Source organism: Schistocerca gregaria, chromosome X (genome assembly GCF_023897955.1).
Source record: "Schistocerca gregaria isolate iqSchGreg1 chromosome X, iqSchGreg1.2, whole genome shotgun sequence".
Classification (NCBI taxonomy): Eukaryota; Metazoa; Arthropoda; class Insecta; order Orthoptera; family Acrididae; genus Schistocerca; species Schistocerca gregaria.
The window spans coordinates 640,406,510-640,424,460 of NC_064931.1; the positions used below are offsets into that span (position 1 = coordinate 640,406,510).

Genomic DNA, 17,951 nt, shown 5'->3' on the forward strand with positions numbered 1-17,951 from the left:
AGCGAATGGACTGGCCTGCCCTTTCCCCGGAATTAAATCCCATCGAGCACTTGCGGGATGCGTTTGGAAAACGTCTGGTGGCACGTCCACATGCACCGACGACATCCAGAAGCTGTGAACCGCATCAGTGGAGGAATGGAACTCCCTACCGTAAGAACTCCTTACCAACCTTGCGTCCAGAGGAACAACACAAATCGCGATGACTTCGGTGTAATTATTGTCTTTGAATAAAAGTATCATTTCTCTTCCTCTCATTGCGCATGTCTTTCAGTTACTTTCTGTACTATGCTGTAGAGTTCTTTCTATGTATGGTCCAAGTTTCATCGAGCTGTATTATTTGAAAGAGGCCTATCATGGGGAAGTTATTTTCGTCCCGTAGTTTCGCACACACTAGTGTTTATACTACACAAGCTACTGTATAGCGCATGGCAGATGGTACATCGTACAAATATTATCAACTTTCTTTGCTATTCCATTCACGTACTGAGAGAGTAAAAAATGACTAAATGCTTCTGTATGTGTCCTCACCTCTCTTATCTTATTCCCATAATGTGAATGCGAGATAAACATTGTTGGGAACATAATAATCACAAAGCCTTAGAAAAAAGGTATCTAATTTTATCTAACAGCGATTCGCGAGAACTACGTCATCTTTCTTCCAAGGATTCCCATCTAAGTTCTGTGACCCCTTCTGTTACACTTTCGTAGGGGCTACACGGAGTTGTTACGTTTCTGAATTCCTTAGATGACTGCTGTCTTGCCTATGCAATAAGGACTCCTCTCGTTTGAACAATACTCTCCAATTGATTGCAATAACGGCTTGTATGTGGTTGCCTTTACACATGTATTTAATTTTCCCACAATCGTTCCAACAAATCTGTTTTCCATTCGCCTTCCCTAATACTGACTTTACGCTACCGCTCCATCTGATGTCGCTTCTTAGTGTTAACCCTAACTGGTCATATGATGTGACATGTTCAAAATGTCCACCATTAATCTCGTAATTATATAATTAGGCTTCTTTCCCGTTGCAGCAGGCATTATCTTAGATTTGTCCACATTTAGAGAGAGCTGCTATTCATTACATCAAGCGAAATTTTGATCAAATTCTTCTCCATTTTCTTACAGTCATCCGAACCAGGTTTTTAGTATGATATTCCTGAAGCCAGTCACATATTTGCGGAAATAGTATGCTCGTATCTTGCTTAGTTGCCGACGATGTGGTATTGTGTCGAAGGCGTTGGGAATTGTAGGAAGACAGAATCTACCTGTGCGCCTGCATCCAGTGTTTTCAAAATGGCTCTAAGCACTATGGGACTTAACATCTGAGGTGTTCAGTCCCCTAGACTTAGAACTACATAAACCTAACCAACCTAAGGACATCACACACATCCATGCCCGAGGCAAGATTCGAACCTGTGACCGTAGCAGCAGCGCTGTTCCAGACTGAAACACCTAGAACCGCTCGACCACAGCAGCCGGCCATCTATTGTTTTCAAATTTTTTGTGTGAATGAAGCTAGCTGTTTCAGACGAGTGAGTTTTTGAATTAGTTTTTGTTCTTTGAGAGAAGCTTCTTTACCTCCAGAAATTTCCAAACAGACAGACGTCAGCGATAATTGGCCTGCAAATCGGCGCATCCGATCTTTTATCTTTTTTGTAAACAGGAGTGATTAGCGCTCTCTTCGTCGCACAGGATTAATCGTCCGCTGGTGATTCTCGATAATATGAACTAGAGAAGGAACTGTTTCCGTGGCGTATTCAATGTAACATGCCAAGATCTGGTGCCTTTTTCGCTTTAAGTAGTCTTTACTGTTTTTCAATACTGAGGGTGCTAATATCGGTACTTCTCATTTGTAAGTCTGTGCAACGGTCATTTGTCTGTTGTCTTCATTTTCGACACCAGACGGATCTACGATAGACTGAATCGAAGGTTTCGATACCCTCATTCACTTTACGTTTGAATATAACTATCTAGAATTTTCTGATAAGCCTTTCGGGATCTGGGCTTTCTTACTGATGCTACTAACTTTTGCTCTAAGTTTCCCTGTAGTCTATTGCAGCGAGAGTTTTGTTGTTTGTTTTCGCTACGTTCTACGAATGATACTATTGAAACAGGATCGGTCTTTGAGGCCTTTTATTACTTTATGTGGAACAAACTAATCTAGACCACGGTTTATAACGTGTTTCAGCTTTCACCAGAACTGTTCTTCGTTTATCAGATTGGAACTAAATGTTCTCAGTTCATTCTTTAAACAAGCTGATAATGACTATCGTTTCGGCCAAACAAATACTCTACCAGCTCTCCTGATGGCATTTTTGCCTTCATCTACATCTACATCTACGTCCATACTCCGCAAGTCACCTGACGGTGTGTGGCGGAGGGTACCCTGAGTACCTCTATCGGTTCTCCCTTCTATTCCAGTCTCGTATTGTACGTGGAAAGAAGGATTGTCGGTATGCCTCCGTGTGGGCTCTAATCTCTCTGATTTTATCCTCATGGTCTCTTCGCGAGATATACGTAGGAGGGAGCAATATACTGCTTGACTCTTCGGTGAAGGTATGTTCTCGGAGCTTTAACAAAAGCCCGTACCGAGCTACTGAGCGTCGCTCCTGCAGAGTCTTCCACTGGAGTTTATCTATCATCTCCGTAACGCTTTCGCGATTACTAAATGATCCTGTAACGAAGCGCGCTGCTCTCCGTTGGATCTTCTCTATCTCTTCTATCGACCCTATCTGGTGCGGATCCCACACTGCTGAGCAGTATTCAAGCAGTGGGCGAACAAGCGTACTGTAACCTACTTCCTTTGTTGTCGGATTGCATTTCCTTAGGATTCTTCCAATGAATCTCAGTCTGGCATCTGCTTTACCGACGATCAACTTTATATGATCATTCCATTTTAAATCACTCCTAATGCGTACTCCCAGATAATTTATGGAATTAACTGCTTCCAGTTGCTGACCTGCTATTTTGTAGCTAAATGATAAGGGACCTATCTTTCTATGTATTCGCATCACATTACACTTGGCTACATTGAGATTCAATTGCCATTCCCTGCACCATGCGTCAATTCGCTGCAGATCCTCCTGCATTTCAGTACAATTTTCCATTGTTGCAACCTCTCGATACACCACAGCATCATCTGCAAAAAGCCTCAGTGAACTTCCGATGTCATCCATCAGGTCATTTATGTATATTGTGAATAGCAACGGTCCTATGACACTCCCCTGCGGCACACCTGAAATCACTCTTACTTCGGAAGACTTCTCTCCATTGAGAATAACATGCTGCGTTCTGTTATCTAGGAACTCCTCAATCCAATCACACAATTGATCTGATAGTCCGTATGCTCTTACTTTGTTCATTAAACGACTGTGGGGAACTGTGTCAAACGCCTTGTGGAAGTCAAGAAACACATCTACCTGTGAACCCGTGTCTAAGGCCCTCTAAGTCTCGTGGACGAATAGCGCGAGCTGGGTTTCACACGATCGTCTTTTTCGAAACCCATGCTGATTCCTACAGAGTAGATTTCTAGTCTTCAGAAAAGGCATTATACTCGAACATAATACGTGTTCCAAAATTCTACAACTGATCAACGTTAGAGATATAGGTCTATAGTTCTGCACATCTGTTCGACGTCCCTTCTTGAAAACGGGGATGACCTGTGCCCTTTTCCAATCCTTTGGAACGCTTCGTTCTTCTAGAGACCTACGGTACATCGCTGCAAGAAGGGGGGCAAGTTCCTTCGCGTACTCTGTGTAAAATCGAACTGGTATCCCATCAGGACCAGCGGCCTTTCCTCTTTTGAGCGATTTTAATCTTTCTCTATCCCTCTGTCGTCTATTTCGATATCTACCATTTTGTCAACTGTGCGACAATCTAGAGAAGGAAGCACAGTGCAGTCTTCCTCTGTGAAACAGCTTTGGAAGAAGACATTTAGTATTTCGGCCTTTAGTCTGTCATCCTCTGTTTCAGTACCATTTTGGTCACAGAGTGTCTGGACATTTTGTTTTGATCCACCTACCGCTTTGACATAGGGCTAAAATTTCTTAGGATTTTCTGCCAAGTCAGTACATAGAACTTTACTTTCGAATTCATTGAAAGCCTCTCGCATAGCCCTCCTCACACTACATTTCGCTTCGCGTAATTTTTGTTTGTGTGCCTTCGGTGACCATTGTTCCTGTAATGGCATCATGGTCACTAATCTCCTCATTGGTGATACTTTCGAGAAGATCACGTCTGTTTGTAGCTATACGAGGTGTAGAACGTTGTTTTTGGAAGCTCTCGGACGAAGTTTTCAGTATCACTCCACTAGACTGTTTGTCCTTACTGCCGATAACATAAGCATAGTTTTCCATGTTGATATTAAGCAGGTTGAAGTCACCACTTTACTATCTTATACTCGGGGTATTTACACGCTATCGACTTTAGTCTGCTACTGAATCACTCTGAGTCTAGTGGTCGGGAACTTAAGTCTATCGGCCCTGGTTACTGTTGCCCACATTAATTTTAAGTCGGATTTATTTTGGACTACCCTACACGTAATGTTTTGCTCATCACCATAAACAAACTTTCTCTTGAAGAGTCCAATCTATCCTTCGGATATGTGCTGTCAAAAATTTCTGTACTCTCTATTTTGGGTTTCAACCAACTCTTAGTTCGCATTATGTTGTGTGGTCGATAACTTTCTACGAGAGACATGAGTTCTGCACTTTACTGCAAATAATCTGGCGGTTAACAATCTCTCTCTCCAGATTTGTTACCTCGTCTGTTCCGTCTGTTGAAATAACTGGTCTATCTAATGCCTTTTTTTAAATCTCAGATATTCGTCAAAAAATCACGAATTCCACACATATTGTGCAACACAAGTTGCGTTTTGTGGTGTACAGTGCACACCTGAACTATAAAGGGCAACTTTACTAGTTTCAGCTGTGTATAATAGATCAAGGAATCTAAGCTGATCTCGTTATAGACCTGGTGTAGCATCTGCATGAGATCCTCCACTCACCTCCAGACCAGAGGACGCTGATCAGTCCTTAGAACCATATGTCAGATCGATAGCTGTGCAGAGACCTCGCTAGTGTGGCTAGCTGCCTTCAATACTTCTGTCGGTCACCATTGAGAGTTAAGAACCGCCTCAGAATTCAGCTGACAGATGTTGTTGATGACAATGTGAGTGATGATCTGTAGCTGGCTGCAACTTGCGCTCTCAGTTGCTCCCTGGATGACCTCTTCCAACTGATAATAGGCCGGTCGCGGTGGCCGTGCGGTTCTAGGCGCTGCAGTCCGGAACTGCGGGACTGCTACGGTCGCAGGTTCGAACCCTGCCTCGGGCTTGGATGTGTGTGATGTCCTTAGGTTAGTTACGTTTAAGTAGTTCTAAGTTCTAGGGGACTGATGACCTAAGATGTTAAGTCCCATAGTGCTCCGAGCCATTTGAACCATTTTTGAACTGATAATAGTTCCTCCCAGAATACATACCAAGTGCACATTTGGTTCATATCTCTGCCCTCCCCCCTCCTTGATGGTAAGCCCACCTCTGTGCGCACACACAGATGAATTGTTAAGCCATCACAGATGGCGTACCGACTGAGTCACATGTTCACTGGCATTCACACTGACTCTATGTGAGCATAAGGAAGTAGTGATCAATGAGACATTCATGTTTCAGGCAGACATAATTCATAAACATAGGTAAATGTAAGGACCTGAGAGAGTGGCAAAAAGGGGCAGTCCTGTTTGGCCATGTCAACACCATATGGTGGGTAAAGTTGCTGGATTTGTTGGTGTTTCACAGTGGACTGTACAACGTTTCTAAAGCAGTGGCTTAACACACGTGGCCGTGAAACACGACGTCAGAATTGTGATAGGAAAGAGATCCCGACTGAGAGGAACCGGAGACGCGTTTCAGAGCTTGTGAATCAAAATCGCCTCCAAACCTCATAGGAATTGCTGCAGGCAATGAATGAAGGCCCATCCCCACCTGTTAACGAGAGAACATTGTGACGGAAACTACACACAATGAACATCTAAAGACAGTCGCCTCACAATAGGCCATTGCTCACACAGGGACAAAAAGATGCTAACAGTAAAGTTGATCAGGCAGAAAGAATATGTGACTCGTTTTATGAACACACCCCCATCATGATACATCTTGATTCGCCTGCAAAATCACCTGCCCAAAACCTACACAAAATTTGTAGGACATATTGGAACAACTGGTGAAACGCTGACATCAGCATCCCCGCAATGGAATTCCACAATCAAATCCTCAGCAGCTGGCTTAACCTGGATTCAATGTACGGTACATGCAAACTTTTGTGCTCTTGTTCTAACCAAATCCAGATGGTCATCAAGTCCAGGGGCAGAACTGCATGGTATTAAATGATGCTTGTAATGATTTCTCTAGGGGTAACTGATTTTTTATCTGGTGAGCTTATTTCCCTAAGAGGGGCTATCATACCACTACCACTACCATTAACAGCCTCTTCTTTCCTGTCTATGGATGCCCTGACCGCAACAGAGACTGCTGCATGAGTAGGAAAGGCAAAGCCCACTGGCTTTTTCCTGTTATCAACAGGATGCAATACCTTAAATGTTTTTAGTGCAAGTATGGGACTAGCCTTTGGTCATTTTCTACAGACAACCTTCCTCACAAAACAGCTCGAGATCTGGGCACATCCAAGTGTGGAGTGTTAGATTAGATGGAAGGGGATAGGCGAAGGAATGTACCATGTTCTGATCGAAAGGTCCACAGTAACATTTGTTTGAAGTGATTTTGGGTAACCATGCAAAATGCACATCAGGATCACTGGATTGGACTTTTAGGTGTGCTCCTTCCAAATTCTGTGCCATCTCTCAAGACTCATTAATACACCACCCCTTCCTCTCTGGTTGATATAGTCACACAAGCTACTCTATAATCCAGAGGTAAGTGTCCTTCTCCATGTATGATGTGGGACCAGTGATTACTTTTGACTATGCATATGTCCAATTTTCATTAAACTAAAATAGTTTCTATTTTGTGTGTTGATTGCTTGTTGCCTCATATGTAGCGAACACATAATGGAAACCTTTGGCAGTTGCTGTGAATGATTTGCTCTGAATAGTCTGCAGTCATTGTGAATTTGAGTATTTAACCAAAAACTGAAAATTCAGAAGCACAAAACATTTTCTAATATTTTATATGGCATTAATTTGATTTTTCCACTGACTAAGCAAGAAAATGGAAGACTACTTGAGAGACACAAACATTCAGTTGTAATACTGCTGATAGCTCATTTGTGGCAGGACTAATGGATTTATTTCACTGCCAAATTTTTTTGGCAAGTCTTGCATAAAAGATAGAAGCAAACACCAATATTTATGACAAAATATTACAGAATTACTCAGTGTGGTACCTGTAAGTTGCATCTACAGGCAAAACAAAAAGTTTCCAGGTAGACATAAAACAATATCAAGTTATTTTAACAAAGATAGAAGCATAGCTTCATGGAAACTCCACTGATTTACTAATTGTCTGAATAAAGAACATAAAGCTATTCTGAAGTTATTTGAACTCTCTCTCAAATTTGTGGCAAACCAACAAATCTAGAAGTTACTTGTCAAGTGTGGACCACCTTCACTTTTGAGTGGAATCAGCAAAAACTTGAAGTACTGTTGAACCATAAGTGAATGGCTCTCCATTAACCACAAATACTAAGTTTAATGGGCTGGCAGATACCAGATTCTTGTGCCTGAGTCCGCAGAGACCAAGTCGTATAGACAAAGACTTATTGCTGACTGATGGCTGCTTGTTGCCTCAGTGAAAGCATATGGTCTGGATTAAAGCAGTGGCTTGAACTGACTTTCTGAGGCTGTGCAGCAGCCTAAATTTTACACGAGCAGATGGATATATCATGTCTACTTGCTGTCACATGATTCTGCAAAAGCGAGTAGTGCCATGTTTGCTGTACATCCCGGTCATGGCAGAGGTAACTCCTGTGGGCAGAGGGAGCTCCACTTCTTACAGTGGTGACTGTCAGAGTTCCCTGTGGAATCAGCCTTGTGTTACTGCTGTGCTACAAGGATGTTGAGGCTCCATAAGGTGCTCTCCTGCAAGCCAGCACATCGACAACCCCCAGAACTCGTATGTCCTGATAAAACACAGCTTCCTAGAAACCCAGCTGCTCAAACTCTCTGCATAATGCGTAGTTGTGGCCTGAGAACTTTTTCTTCCCAAAGATTGAGATTGAGACCAGTTGCCTGAATGGTTGATGGGTCTTACAAAACTTATATCTGGTGAAAACACCAGATATAAGTTCTGTAGGGCCACTGAGGATCACACTGTCTGTTAAAATGCTTGAATGAGCAGAAGGCAGGCCAACCAAGATGGGTCATTGAGTTTCAGCAAGTTGTTCCTAAATCCCTCATCCAGTGAATACACAAGGACCATGTTTCTAACAAAAGCATCAGTGTAGCATTGTTTACACTTCAAACTGGTGCAATAGAAACAACAGTCCAAAGAATACCCTGTAACTGCACTCTGCATTCTCAGTATATTTTTGTGACACCTAAAAAAATTCATCGCAGGTAGTGGCCACATGTACCTGGGAATCAGAATACTCTGCTAGTTTCATTTTAATTTTTGGGTCTTACCTCTCTGTTCAACTGTTGACTGAGTCTATAAACTGTGACACTTGAACAGGCTGGTAAAAAGGTCTGTTGCTGGATACCACCTTAAATTCCATGTGCAGTGAAATGCTGTTTCAGGTGTATGGTACAATTAGCCCAAGATTCTACCTTCTTATCAAAAGCAGAAAACAGTGGTAGCGCTGACCAGAACACTTTCGTCGTAGAGTCAGTCCATGCAAGTTTTCTGGATACTTCCAGTGGCGTGGTGCAGCCAACCACCTTCTCCAATATCAGTTACTGTGAATGCTGCTTTTTTTCAATAATAAGAGAACTTGGGTGGTCACAACTGTGTTGACTACAGCCATAGTGAAATGAAAGTTGAATCTTAGGCCACCAGTGACATTACATGAAAACTCATGGAAAAACCAAGCATCACTGTCTTCTCTGGGAAACATCAAATATACACAAATTTTATAATGAAAACCTCATTGCCAGTGACTAGTGCCCTTATGGGGGCTTCACAAGCAAAACAAAATTCCTAGGTGGACATAAAACAATATCAATGTCATTTTAACAAAAATAAAAGTCTTGCTTCGCAGAAAGTTCACTGATGGTCCTAATTGTCTCAATGAAGATTGTAAAGACACTCTGAAGTCATACAAACTGCCTATTGAATTTATGGCAAACTGACAAATCTAGACATTACACTTTCAGTGTAGACCACTATCACCATTGAGTAAAATTAGTACCAACAGATGGGCTGCAAGTAGACAGCTGTCTGTTAATCACAAGTACTACGTTCATTGAACCATCAAATACCAAGTCCTTGCACCTGAGTCCACAGAGGCCAAGTTGTAGAGGCAGAGGCCCATAGCTGAATGGTAACTGCTCATTATTGTCATGAAGGCATGTAGCATGGATTGAGGTGGTGGCTGGAACTGGCTCACTGAAACCTTGCAGCAGCAGATGGATATGTTATAGCCTACTTCCTGGCATGTGACACAGTGAAGGCAAGTAGTGCCATGTTCATCAAGCCTCCTGGTGGTACGCTGCCAATAGGTGAAGGTAGTGCCACATGTCATGAGAGTGACTGTTAGATTTGACCGTGAAAACAACCTTACATTGTCCTCTGGGGTGTTGGTGAATGGCTATGGAAGTGGCCTGTAGGCAGGCACATTTCCAATCTTCAGAATTTGCATGTTACATTGGTGGACTAAATGTCCCAATGCAGAACCCAGTAACAAAAATATTTGTCTCATCCCATAAATTTCCCATAGCGTTCATATTGTGCGAAAGATTTTGCGAAGTGCATACAATAACTTGAAATTCTTTGGAATGTCATCAAAACAAGTATACAGAGGCCTTCTTGCATGAGCAAATGCATTGTCTTGCTTTAATAACTTATGTTTTAAGAGTACATGAACTGCACAGAAAGGTGCAAATTATTCTCAAGTAACCTTTCATAGTGCCTACAATCAGTTGCCTGTATAGAAAAAAAGTAGTTAAATTAGCCAATACCAGTGACCTATATTTGGAGTTTCCATCAACTGACACTGTGTTTTGGTCAAACAGTGGGACCTGTAGCTTCTTGTGCTGTACCTGAAAGTAAAGAAGACATATAACACTAACTGAGCTGTACAGTTTTAGGTGAGGAAATTGATCACAAGCTCATTTAAAGAATCATTTTTATTTTAATACATCTATATTCACATTCATATTCTCTAAACCACAGTGCAGCACATGGTAGAGGCTGAAGTGATTTCAAACAATCTCAAGACTGTCAGTTACAGATGTAAACCCCACTCCTTACAGAAAAGTAAATTCTAATAACTTTTTACTGCTGTGTCAGGACATTAGCACAGGCTGTCTGCTTGTTAACCAGCCTCCACATCCTGTGACAACAAATGAACCCCATTTTTCTTTCAGAGGCACCTTGAGAACATCTTGCATTAAATTGTAATGTCACAATGTCCTGACACATTTTATTGATTACTTCTCACAATTCTTGCTTTATGCTGGTGATCATAATCATGAAATAGCCATGGTAAAATACCACACTGTCTGTGCTGAAAGACAATCCCTTCAGTACAGTGTTGCAGTGATGCATGTGAAACTGTGGAATGGCTGCTTGCAAGGTGAGATGGAATTTCAAATCTGTCATGTCCACCATTATGTGTCATCCACTTCCCTTAAGGCCATGTCATTTTAGTAACATATAGAAGGAAAGCTGAAAAATGGAAGGAATATATTAAGGGTCTGTATCAGGGAAACAAATTGACAGCAATGTTATAGAAAGAGTACAGGAAGTAGGTGAAGATGACATGGGAGATTTGAGACTGCAAGAAGAATTTGACAGGCTGAAAACCTAAGTAGAAACCAAGCCCTTGGAATAAATGACATTCCCTCACAATGATTGAGATCCTTGGAAGAGTCAGCCATGACAAAATTATTACACATGGTGTGCAAGATACATAAGACAGGCAAAATACCTACAGGCTTCAGGAAAAGTGTAATAACTCCAATTCCAAAGAAGGCACATTTGAACACCACCTAACCATCAGTTCAATATGTCATGCTTGCATAATATTATCAGAGAAGAATGGAAAAACTCGTTGAAGATGATCCCAGGGAAGAACATTTCAGTTTCTGGAAGAATATGGGAACACACAAGCAATACTGACCTTATGTCTGATCCTAGAAGACAGACTGAAGAAAGGCAAACCTGTATTTATATGATGTGTAGATTCAGTAAAAGTTTTTGACAGGGTTAACAGGACTACACTCTTCGAAATTCTGATGGTAGCAGGATAAAATACAGGAATAAAACTGTTATTTATGGCTTTTATAGAAACCAGACTGCAGTTAACAAGAGCTGAAAGACATTAAAGGGAAGCCACAATTGAGAAAGGAGAGAAACAGGGTTGTAGCCTATCCCCAATGTTATTCAGTCTGTGCAATGAGCAAGCTGTGAAGGAAACCAATGAGAAGCTGGGAAAGTGGAATAAAAATTCATGGAGAAGAAATAAAAACTTTCCACTTTGCTGATGACATTGAAATTCTGTCAGAGACAGAAAAGGACTTACAAGAACAGGTGAATGGAATGAATGGTTTTTTGAAAACAGATTACAAGATGAACATCAACAAAAATTAAATGAGTAATGGAGTGTTGTTGATTTAAATAAGGAAATGCTGAGGGAATTAGATTAGGAAATGATCAACCAAAAGTAGTAGATGACTTTTGCTATTTGAGTGGTAAAATAACATAACGGCCAGAGTACAGAGGATATAAATTACAGACTGACAATAGCAAAAAATGCATTTCTGAAAAAGAGGAATTTGTCAATATCTAATATCAAATTAACTGGTAGGAAGTCTTTTCTGAAGCTGTTAGTTAGGGTTGTAGCCTTTTAATGAAGTGAAATGTGTTCAATAAGCAGTTCAGACAAGAAGAGAACAGAAAATTTTGAAATATGGTGCTTTAGAAGAATGCTGAAGATAAGATGGGTAGATAAAATAACAAATGAGAAGGTACTGAATTGAATTCAGGCCAATAGAAATTTCTGGCACAACTTGACTAAAAAAATTTTGATAGAACACATCCTGATGCATCAAGGAATTGGTAATAGAAGCAAGAGTGTAAGGGGGGGGGGGGGGGGCAGGGGAGGGACAGCAATCTAAAAGTTGTAGAGGAATACTAAAGCTTGAATATAGTAAGCAGGTTCAAATGGATGTAGGTTACTTCAGTTACACACAGATGAAGAGGCTTTCAAAGGATAGACTACCATGGGGAGCTGCATCAAACCAGTCTTCCAACTAAAGACCACAACAACAACAGTAACAATGATAACAACAGTGTAAGAAGTGCAAGCAATTAATGTGTTACTATAACAGATTTCCTTGTTCAAAAGAGTATAAAAATTTGCAGCAAACAGGTCTTATTTGTAATTGCACCAACACAGAGAGGGACAAACATCAATGACTTCACTATAGTACTCTTTTTTTTCTAGAAAGTAGGAGTCATTTGATTGGTGAGCTACATCTGAAAGAATAACATCTTCAATATATCATTATCATGCCAAGGTCTTGCTTAGATCCCCTCAGAAAATCCAGCTGGGTCTTATCATCCATAGACAGGAAACAGATATTCATTGTATTTTCAGACCAAATTTGTAACTCTCTGGCAACTATTTTTGAAATGGGCCAGGTTGCATAATTCTGTACATGTTACAATTAGGTCTTGCTAAGTGTGCCTTTCCACTAGGGACCACATTGGATTTTTCTTTGCTCATTAATAATATGGCACTTGTTTCCTTGACATAATGCCCATTGTAATATGACTAGACCATCTTAATCTAAAGTGTGGAATAACAAGTCTGATTTCTCCTTGGGATGTGTTTATATTTAGTTCTGTGTGGTTTTGTGTTTTGACTGTTTGTGTGTTGTGTTTCTAATATAGTAATGGAGCACATCCAGTGTTCATCTGAATGAGGTGGATAACAAATTTAAAAGTCATGCTGTCCTTTGTACCAGACTAAATGTAGCATGTGAACACAGTTCAAGCCTTGCTTACAGCTCCATCTCATTGGGTAGTGTATGAGCAAGTGTTTGACCCTTCTAAGATCATACAGCAGAAAAATCGACATTATCACCTTCTGCCAGAAGTTCCCTTAGAATATTTAAGTTGTTGCATTGATGAATTTTTGAATGGACTAGCAATAAATATGGTTCATTTTTGTACCTTCATGTTTGTACAATATTTAACAACATATTTTAATGATACAACAATGTAACTACATAAGTAGGGTTTGTCTTGCTTGGCTTTACTCATATCCTGTTAGCATGTGAAATAACTTTCATTGACTTTTATAATCATTTAGTCTTATACTCTCAATTATTACTATTTAGCCACAGTGTAAATGAATTAGGTCCTGCGACTCTGCCATGCTGCTAGTAAAACAGCTACACTGTGTGCCAAAACATCTGATAGATGTGCTGTTGGCTGACGGGAGAATGGCAGTTGGGCACTTTGGCATGCAGTGTAGCTGTTTTACTAATGGCATGACAGAGTTACAGAACCTAATCCATTTATGCCATGGCTGAAGTGGTGACCCTTGAGCACTTCCCCAGAGTCACAGGATCTAATTCATTTACACTACAGGTAAAACTACATCCTTGATTTTGAAGTGATTTTAACTGATTAACAGTATTTACTAAATAAGTATTGTTCTGTGAAAGATGATGATGTCTGCATAGGAAAATATGGAAGATTAGAGATTTTTATTTTTTTCCCACCGATGAGGTCATTATGGAAAACAAATTGTAGCCTTATGTTTTGTGTTTTTTTTTTTCTAAAGGAACTATCTCAGCATTCGCCTTAACTCATTTACAGGAACCAGTGAAAGTCTACATTTGAAAGGCCAGAAGGGGTTTTGAACTTCATTCCTCCTGAAAGTGAAGCCTCTACATATCCTTACTAGGTGCATGCTTTGGAGATAATCATTGCTGTTATCCCTTATTTATTTATTTATAAATAAATAAATAAATGAATAAATAAACTGCTGTCAGAAAACAGTACTAAAGAACTAAAGTTAAAACTGTAATTTTCCTAATATAGGAGCTCTTAACAGAGAGTTAAAAACAACTCATCTTATGTGTTTTCAGACCATAAACATTGGATTACCATTCTTACAGAGTGATTTTATGGATGACAATATGTCATACTTAAAATGTTTAGCTATAAGTTGGTTTTAATATGTTTCTCATGTTTTGCATATATTTTATTGTGTTCATAGCACACAAAAATGCTAATGAACACCACATATTTCCATATTTACTTATCTGATAGTGAAGTATTTTGGAGCAATGTTTTTAGATTAAGTGAAATGTGCTTCTATTGAATGAACATGGTACACATTATTCAGCAAAAACCTTCCCAAGCTAGTAGCTTCTGCAGTTACATACCTCTGTGTTGTTTGGTAATCTGTCAAATGAAAAGAAAATAACTTCAGCAATCTCATATGAACTGACAGGACTCAAATGAATATCCTTGCTTTTTGTAGGCAGGTGATACAACTTGCTCTATCCCTGCATACTTCACAGGCTGACTCAAAGGTTCAGCTTGATGCTTGTTTCCCAAAGTCTTCCCTGCTAAAGAAAAGTTAGCTGTCTTATTGTTTGTTAGTCACTTAGTATGACATATCAGTATATCAATGTTAAAATATGAACAAAAGAATATCTTTCAGTTTGAATGATGAAATTGTCAGTCCATGGTATATTATGTAATGCCTATAATGTTTACAGCTTTAAGGAGAGAGGTGCAAGATATGCACTTCTGATGCTACCTGAGGATCAGAAGAAAAGAGGTGTTATTTCAGCATCCCTTGGGAACCATGCTCTGGCACTTTGTTATCATGGAAAGGATCTGAAGATTCCTGTGACTGTTGTTATGCCTTCTGTAGCACCATTAATGAAGATCCAAGCCTGTCAGCAGCATGGAGCTACTGTTATAATCCATGGTGAAGATATGGGTGAAGCCAAAAAGGCTGCAATGAGACTTGCACATGAGAAAGACTTGACTTACATTAATGGGTAAGAAGTTTCATCCATAGTGCACATGATAGCTAGAAAACACTGCAGAGCTTTTACACATGGGATATATTAACTTTTTAATTTTGTAATAATTCTTGTTTTTACACCCCGTATGTAACGTGCAACTGACCACTAGATGTCTTGAGAGGTGTATCCACCAGTATAAAAGAAGATGGGAAGTATTTATTATCAGTAGGGCAGCTGAATTAGCAGAATAGTTCAATCAGAAGGGCTCAGTAACTCAGAACATGAACTAGTCATTGGATGTCATCTGAGTAACAAGTCAATCAGGGACATTTCAATACTTCTAAAGCTGCCCAAGTTGACTATTGGTCATGTAATTCTGAGGTGTAAATGCAAAGAGACAGCCATAGCTAAGTCAAGACAAGGCAGATCTCGTGTAATGGCAGACAGGCACCATCAAGAATTGATGAATGTGGTTGTAAAAATGGCATGAAAGCAGCAGAAAGAACCACCCAAGTGTTAGGGTATGGCAAATGCCTGGAGGGCATTATCTGCTATCATGTGCAGTGCCAATGGTGAAGTATGGTGGATGTTGAATTATGGTACGGGGGTGTTTTTTGTAGTTAGAGTGTAGTCCCCTTATTTTGAATAAGGAAGCACTAAATTCAGATGGATAGGACTACATTTTACAGTATTGTCTATTGTATACAGTAGAGAAACAGTTCAGAGACAAAGATTGTCTCTCCCAGCATGACAATGCACCCTGACATAAAACAGCATCTGTAAGGCAATGATTTATTGACAATGACATTTGTGAAATGTATTGGCCTGCCCAGAGTGCTGACCTGAACCCAATGAAACGCCTTTGAATGAGTTATTAAGTCTACTTCACTCCAGACCCCAGTCTCCAACATCACAATCCTCTGTGGTTTGGCTCCTGATGAAGAATGGGCTGCCATTCCTCCACAGACATGCAGATACTTCATTGAAAGTGTCCACAGCAGAGTTCAAGCCATCATAAAGGCAAAGGGTGGACACACCCCATATTGATGTCCACTAATAGGTATCCAGTTACTTTTGATCAGATAATGTAGACACTACATTATAGATTTTTAATCCATTAAGAAATGTACTGCAAGAAAGACAGGGACTAGAACTATTTTTATTTTATAAATAATGTTTATGTAATTTAGCATATACTATATACTGTGTGAGCTATACCTATTTGTGTAGCAGGTTGTTAAACACATAGCATTTTTTCTTGTTAGTTCGCTTACATAGCATATGTTCACTCAAAACTAGGTTGGTGCATTTTTTTGACAACTAACAAATGTATTGTAGGGTGATTGAGGTTGCATTTCTTATTCCATGTTTTCAGTTTGTTTTGCTAATATTACAGCAAGTGTTGCTATAAATGTCACATCTTCTTTTGCGTTAATAAATTGTTAGCGACTGTGCCTCTCATTTACAAAAACTTAGATGTACATGAAAACAGTTCTATGAAAAACACTAACATTGCTCATCTATAAAAAGAATAAAAAGCCTCCCAACATGACTGATTATGTGATACATCATAATATGTGTTTTATGCCCATTATAATCATTTACAGAACATTTTCCATTCCAAAAACCCAGTGTATATTTTAACTGACTGTGGATTCTACTACAGATATTTTATAATGATTATTTTTATCAAAATTGAGCCTGCAATTTTGATTCCACTGAATTAAAATGGTGTTGCTGTTTTAGTGTTTGAAACAGGCTGTCTAGCATTGTTGAATTTAGCTCAGTGATTGGCAGTGAAGTTGCTATGTTAGTTTTATTTTTTTAATAATTAATGCAAAAATACACTCTGTTAACAAATGCACTGCAGGAATTATATACATTCATATATTAGGGATTATACACCTTTTTATTTCATTAACCTGGCACCTCATTTAAATACTTTAGTGGTGGTGAACAATTATACCAATAATATTTATGTGATTTACAAAGTGAATTAAAATTTTATGCATACTGTAGCCATTCTTGATGAATCTTCTAAATGATTTAACAAATGAACTACCATACTGTAATAACTGAATAAAGAACTCCATCTTACTGGCAATTTTGCAATCTTCTGAATACTTGTAAATGAAGAAAATGAGGGGAAAAAACATTTAAGGTAGAAAGAAGGTTAGAGATTAACACCCTGTGTTGTGTGATGTCCTTAGGTTAGTTAGGTTTAAGTAGTTCTAAGTTCTAGGGGACTGATGACCATAGATGTTAAGTCCCATAGTGCTCAGAGCCCCCTTAACACCCTGTTGACTGTATTAGAGGTGACACATGTACTCAGTTGGACGAAGATAATGTGGAAAGTTGCCCACAGTCTTTCCCTATAAAATAACATCACAGCACTTGCCTTTAGTGATTTAGAAATTGTAGGAAACCTACAGAAGATTGACGGAATGAAGATTTAAAATTTCTGTGTGTTCAGAAGAAAATGAAAATTATGAAACATTGTTAGATAACCTCAGGTATTCTGTAATAAGTGTGGCAAAAACAACATCACACCAGACCTACAGATATTTCCCTCATGTCTGTTTATTGTGAGACATTAAAAATTTTCTTGATCAATGGGCTCCAGTCCACTTGTTGTATTACAGGTACTACCAGTTACAAGGGAAACAAGTAATGCATTTACTTCAAAGTGTCACCCAGTATATGGATGACATGCAGCCCTACAAGGGGCAAAATCCAAGAGATCTTTCTTGTATTCTGCAGAATATTTTTAGACCAATCTGATA

At 39.6% G+C, this 17,951-nt stretch overlaps 1 protein-coding gene across 2 annotated transcripts in view; it reads left to right on the top strand.

Annotated features, from left to right (window-relative positions):
- The window catches only part of LOC126298221 (L-threonine ammonia-lyase), a 209,988-nt gene that overhangs the window by 133,144 nt on the left and 58,893 nt on the right, over positions 1-17,951 (top strand). For both annotated transcript variants that reach the window (XM_049989526.1, XM_049989527.1), the window contains one exon: positions 14,914-15,201. In XM_049989526.1, coding sequence (XP_049845483.1) covers positions 14,914-15,201 — 288 coding nt within the window. The remainder of the gene's footprint in view (positions 1-14,913; positions 15,202-17,951) is intronic.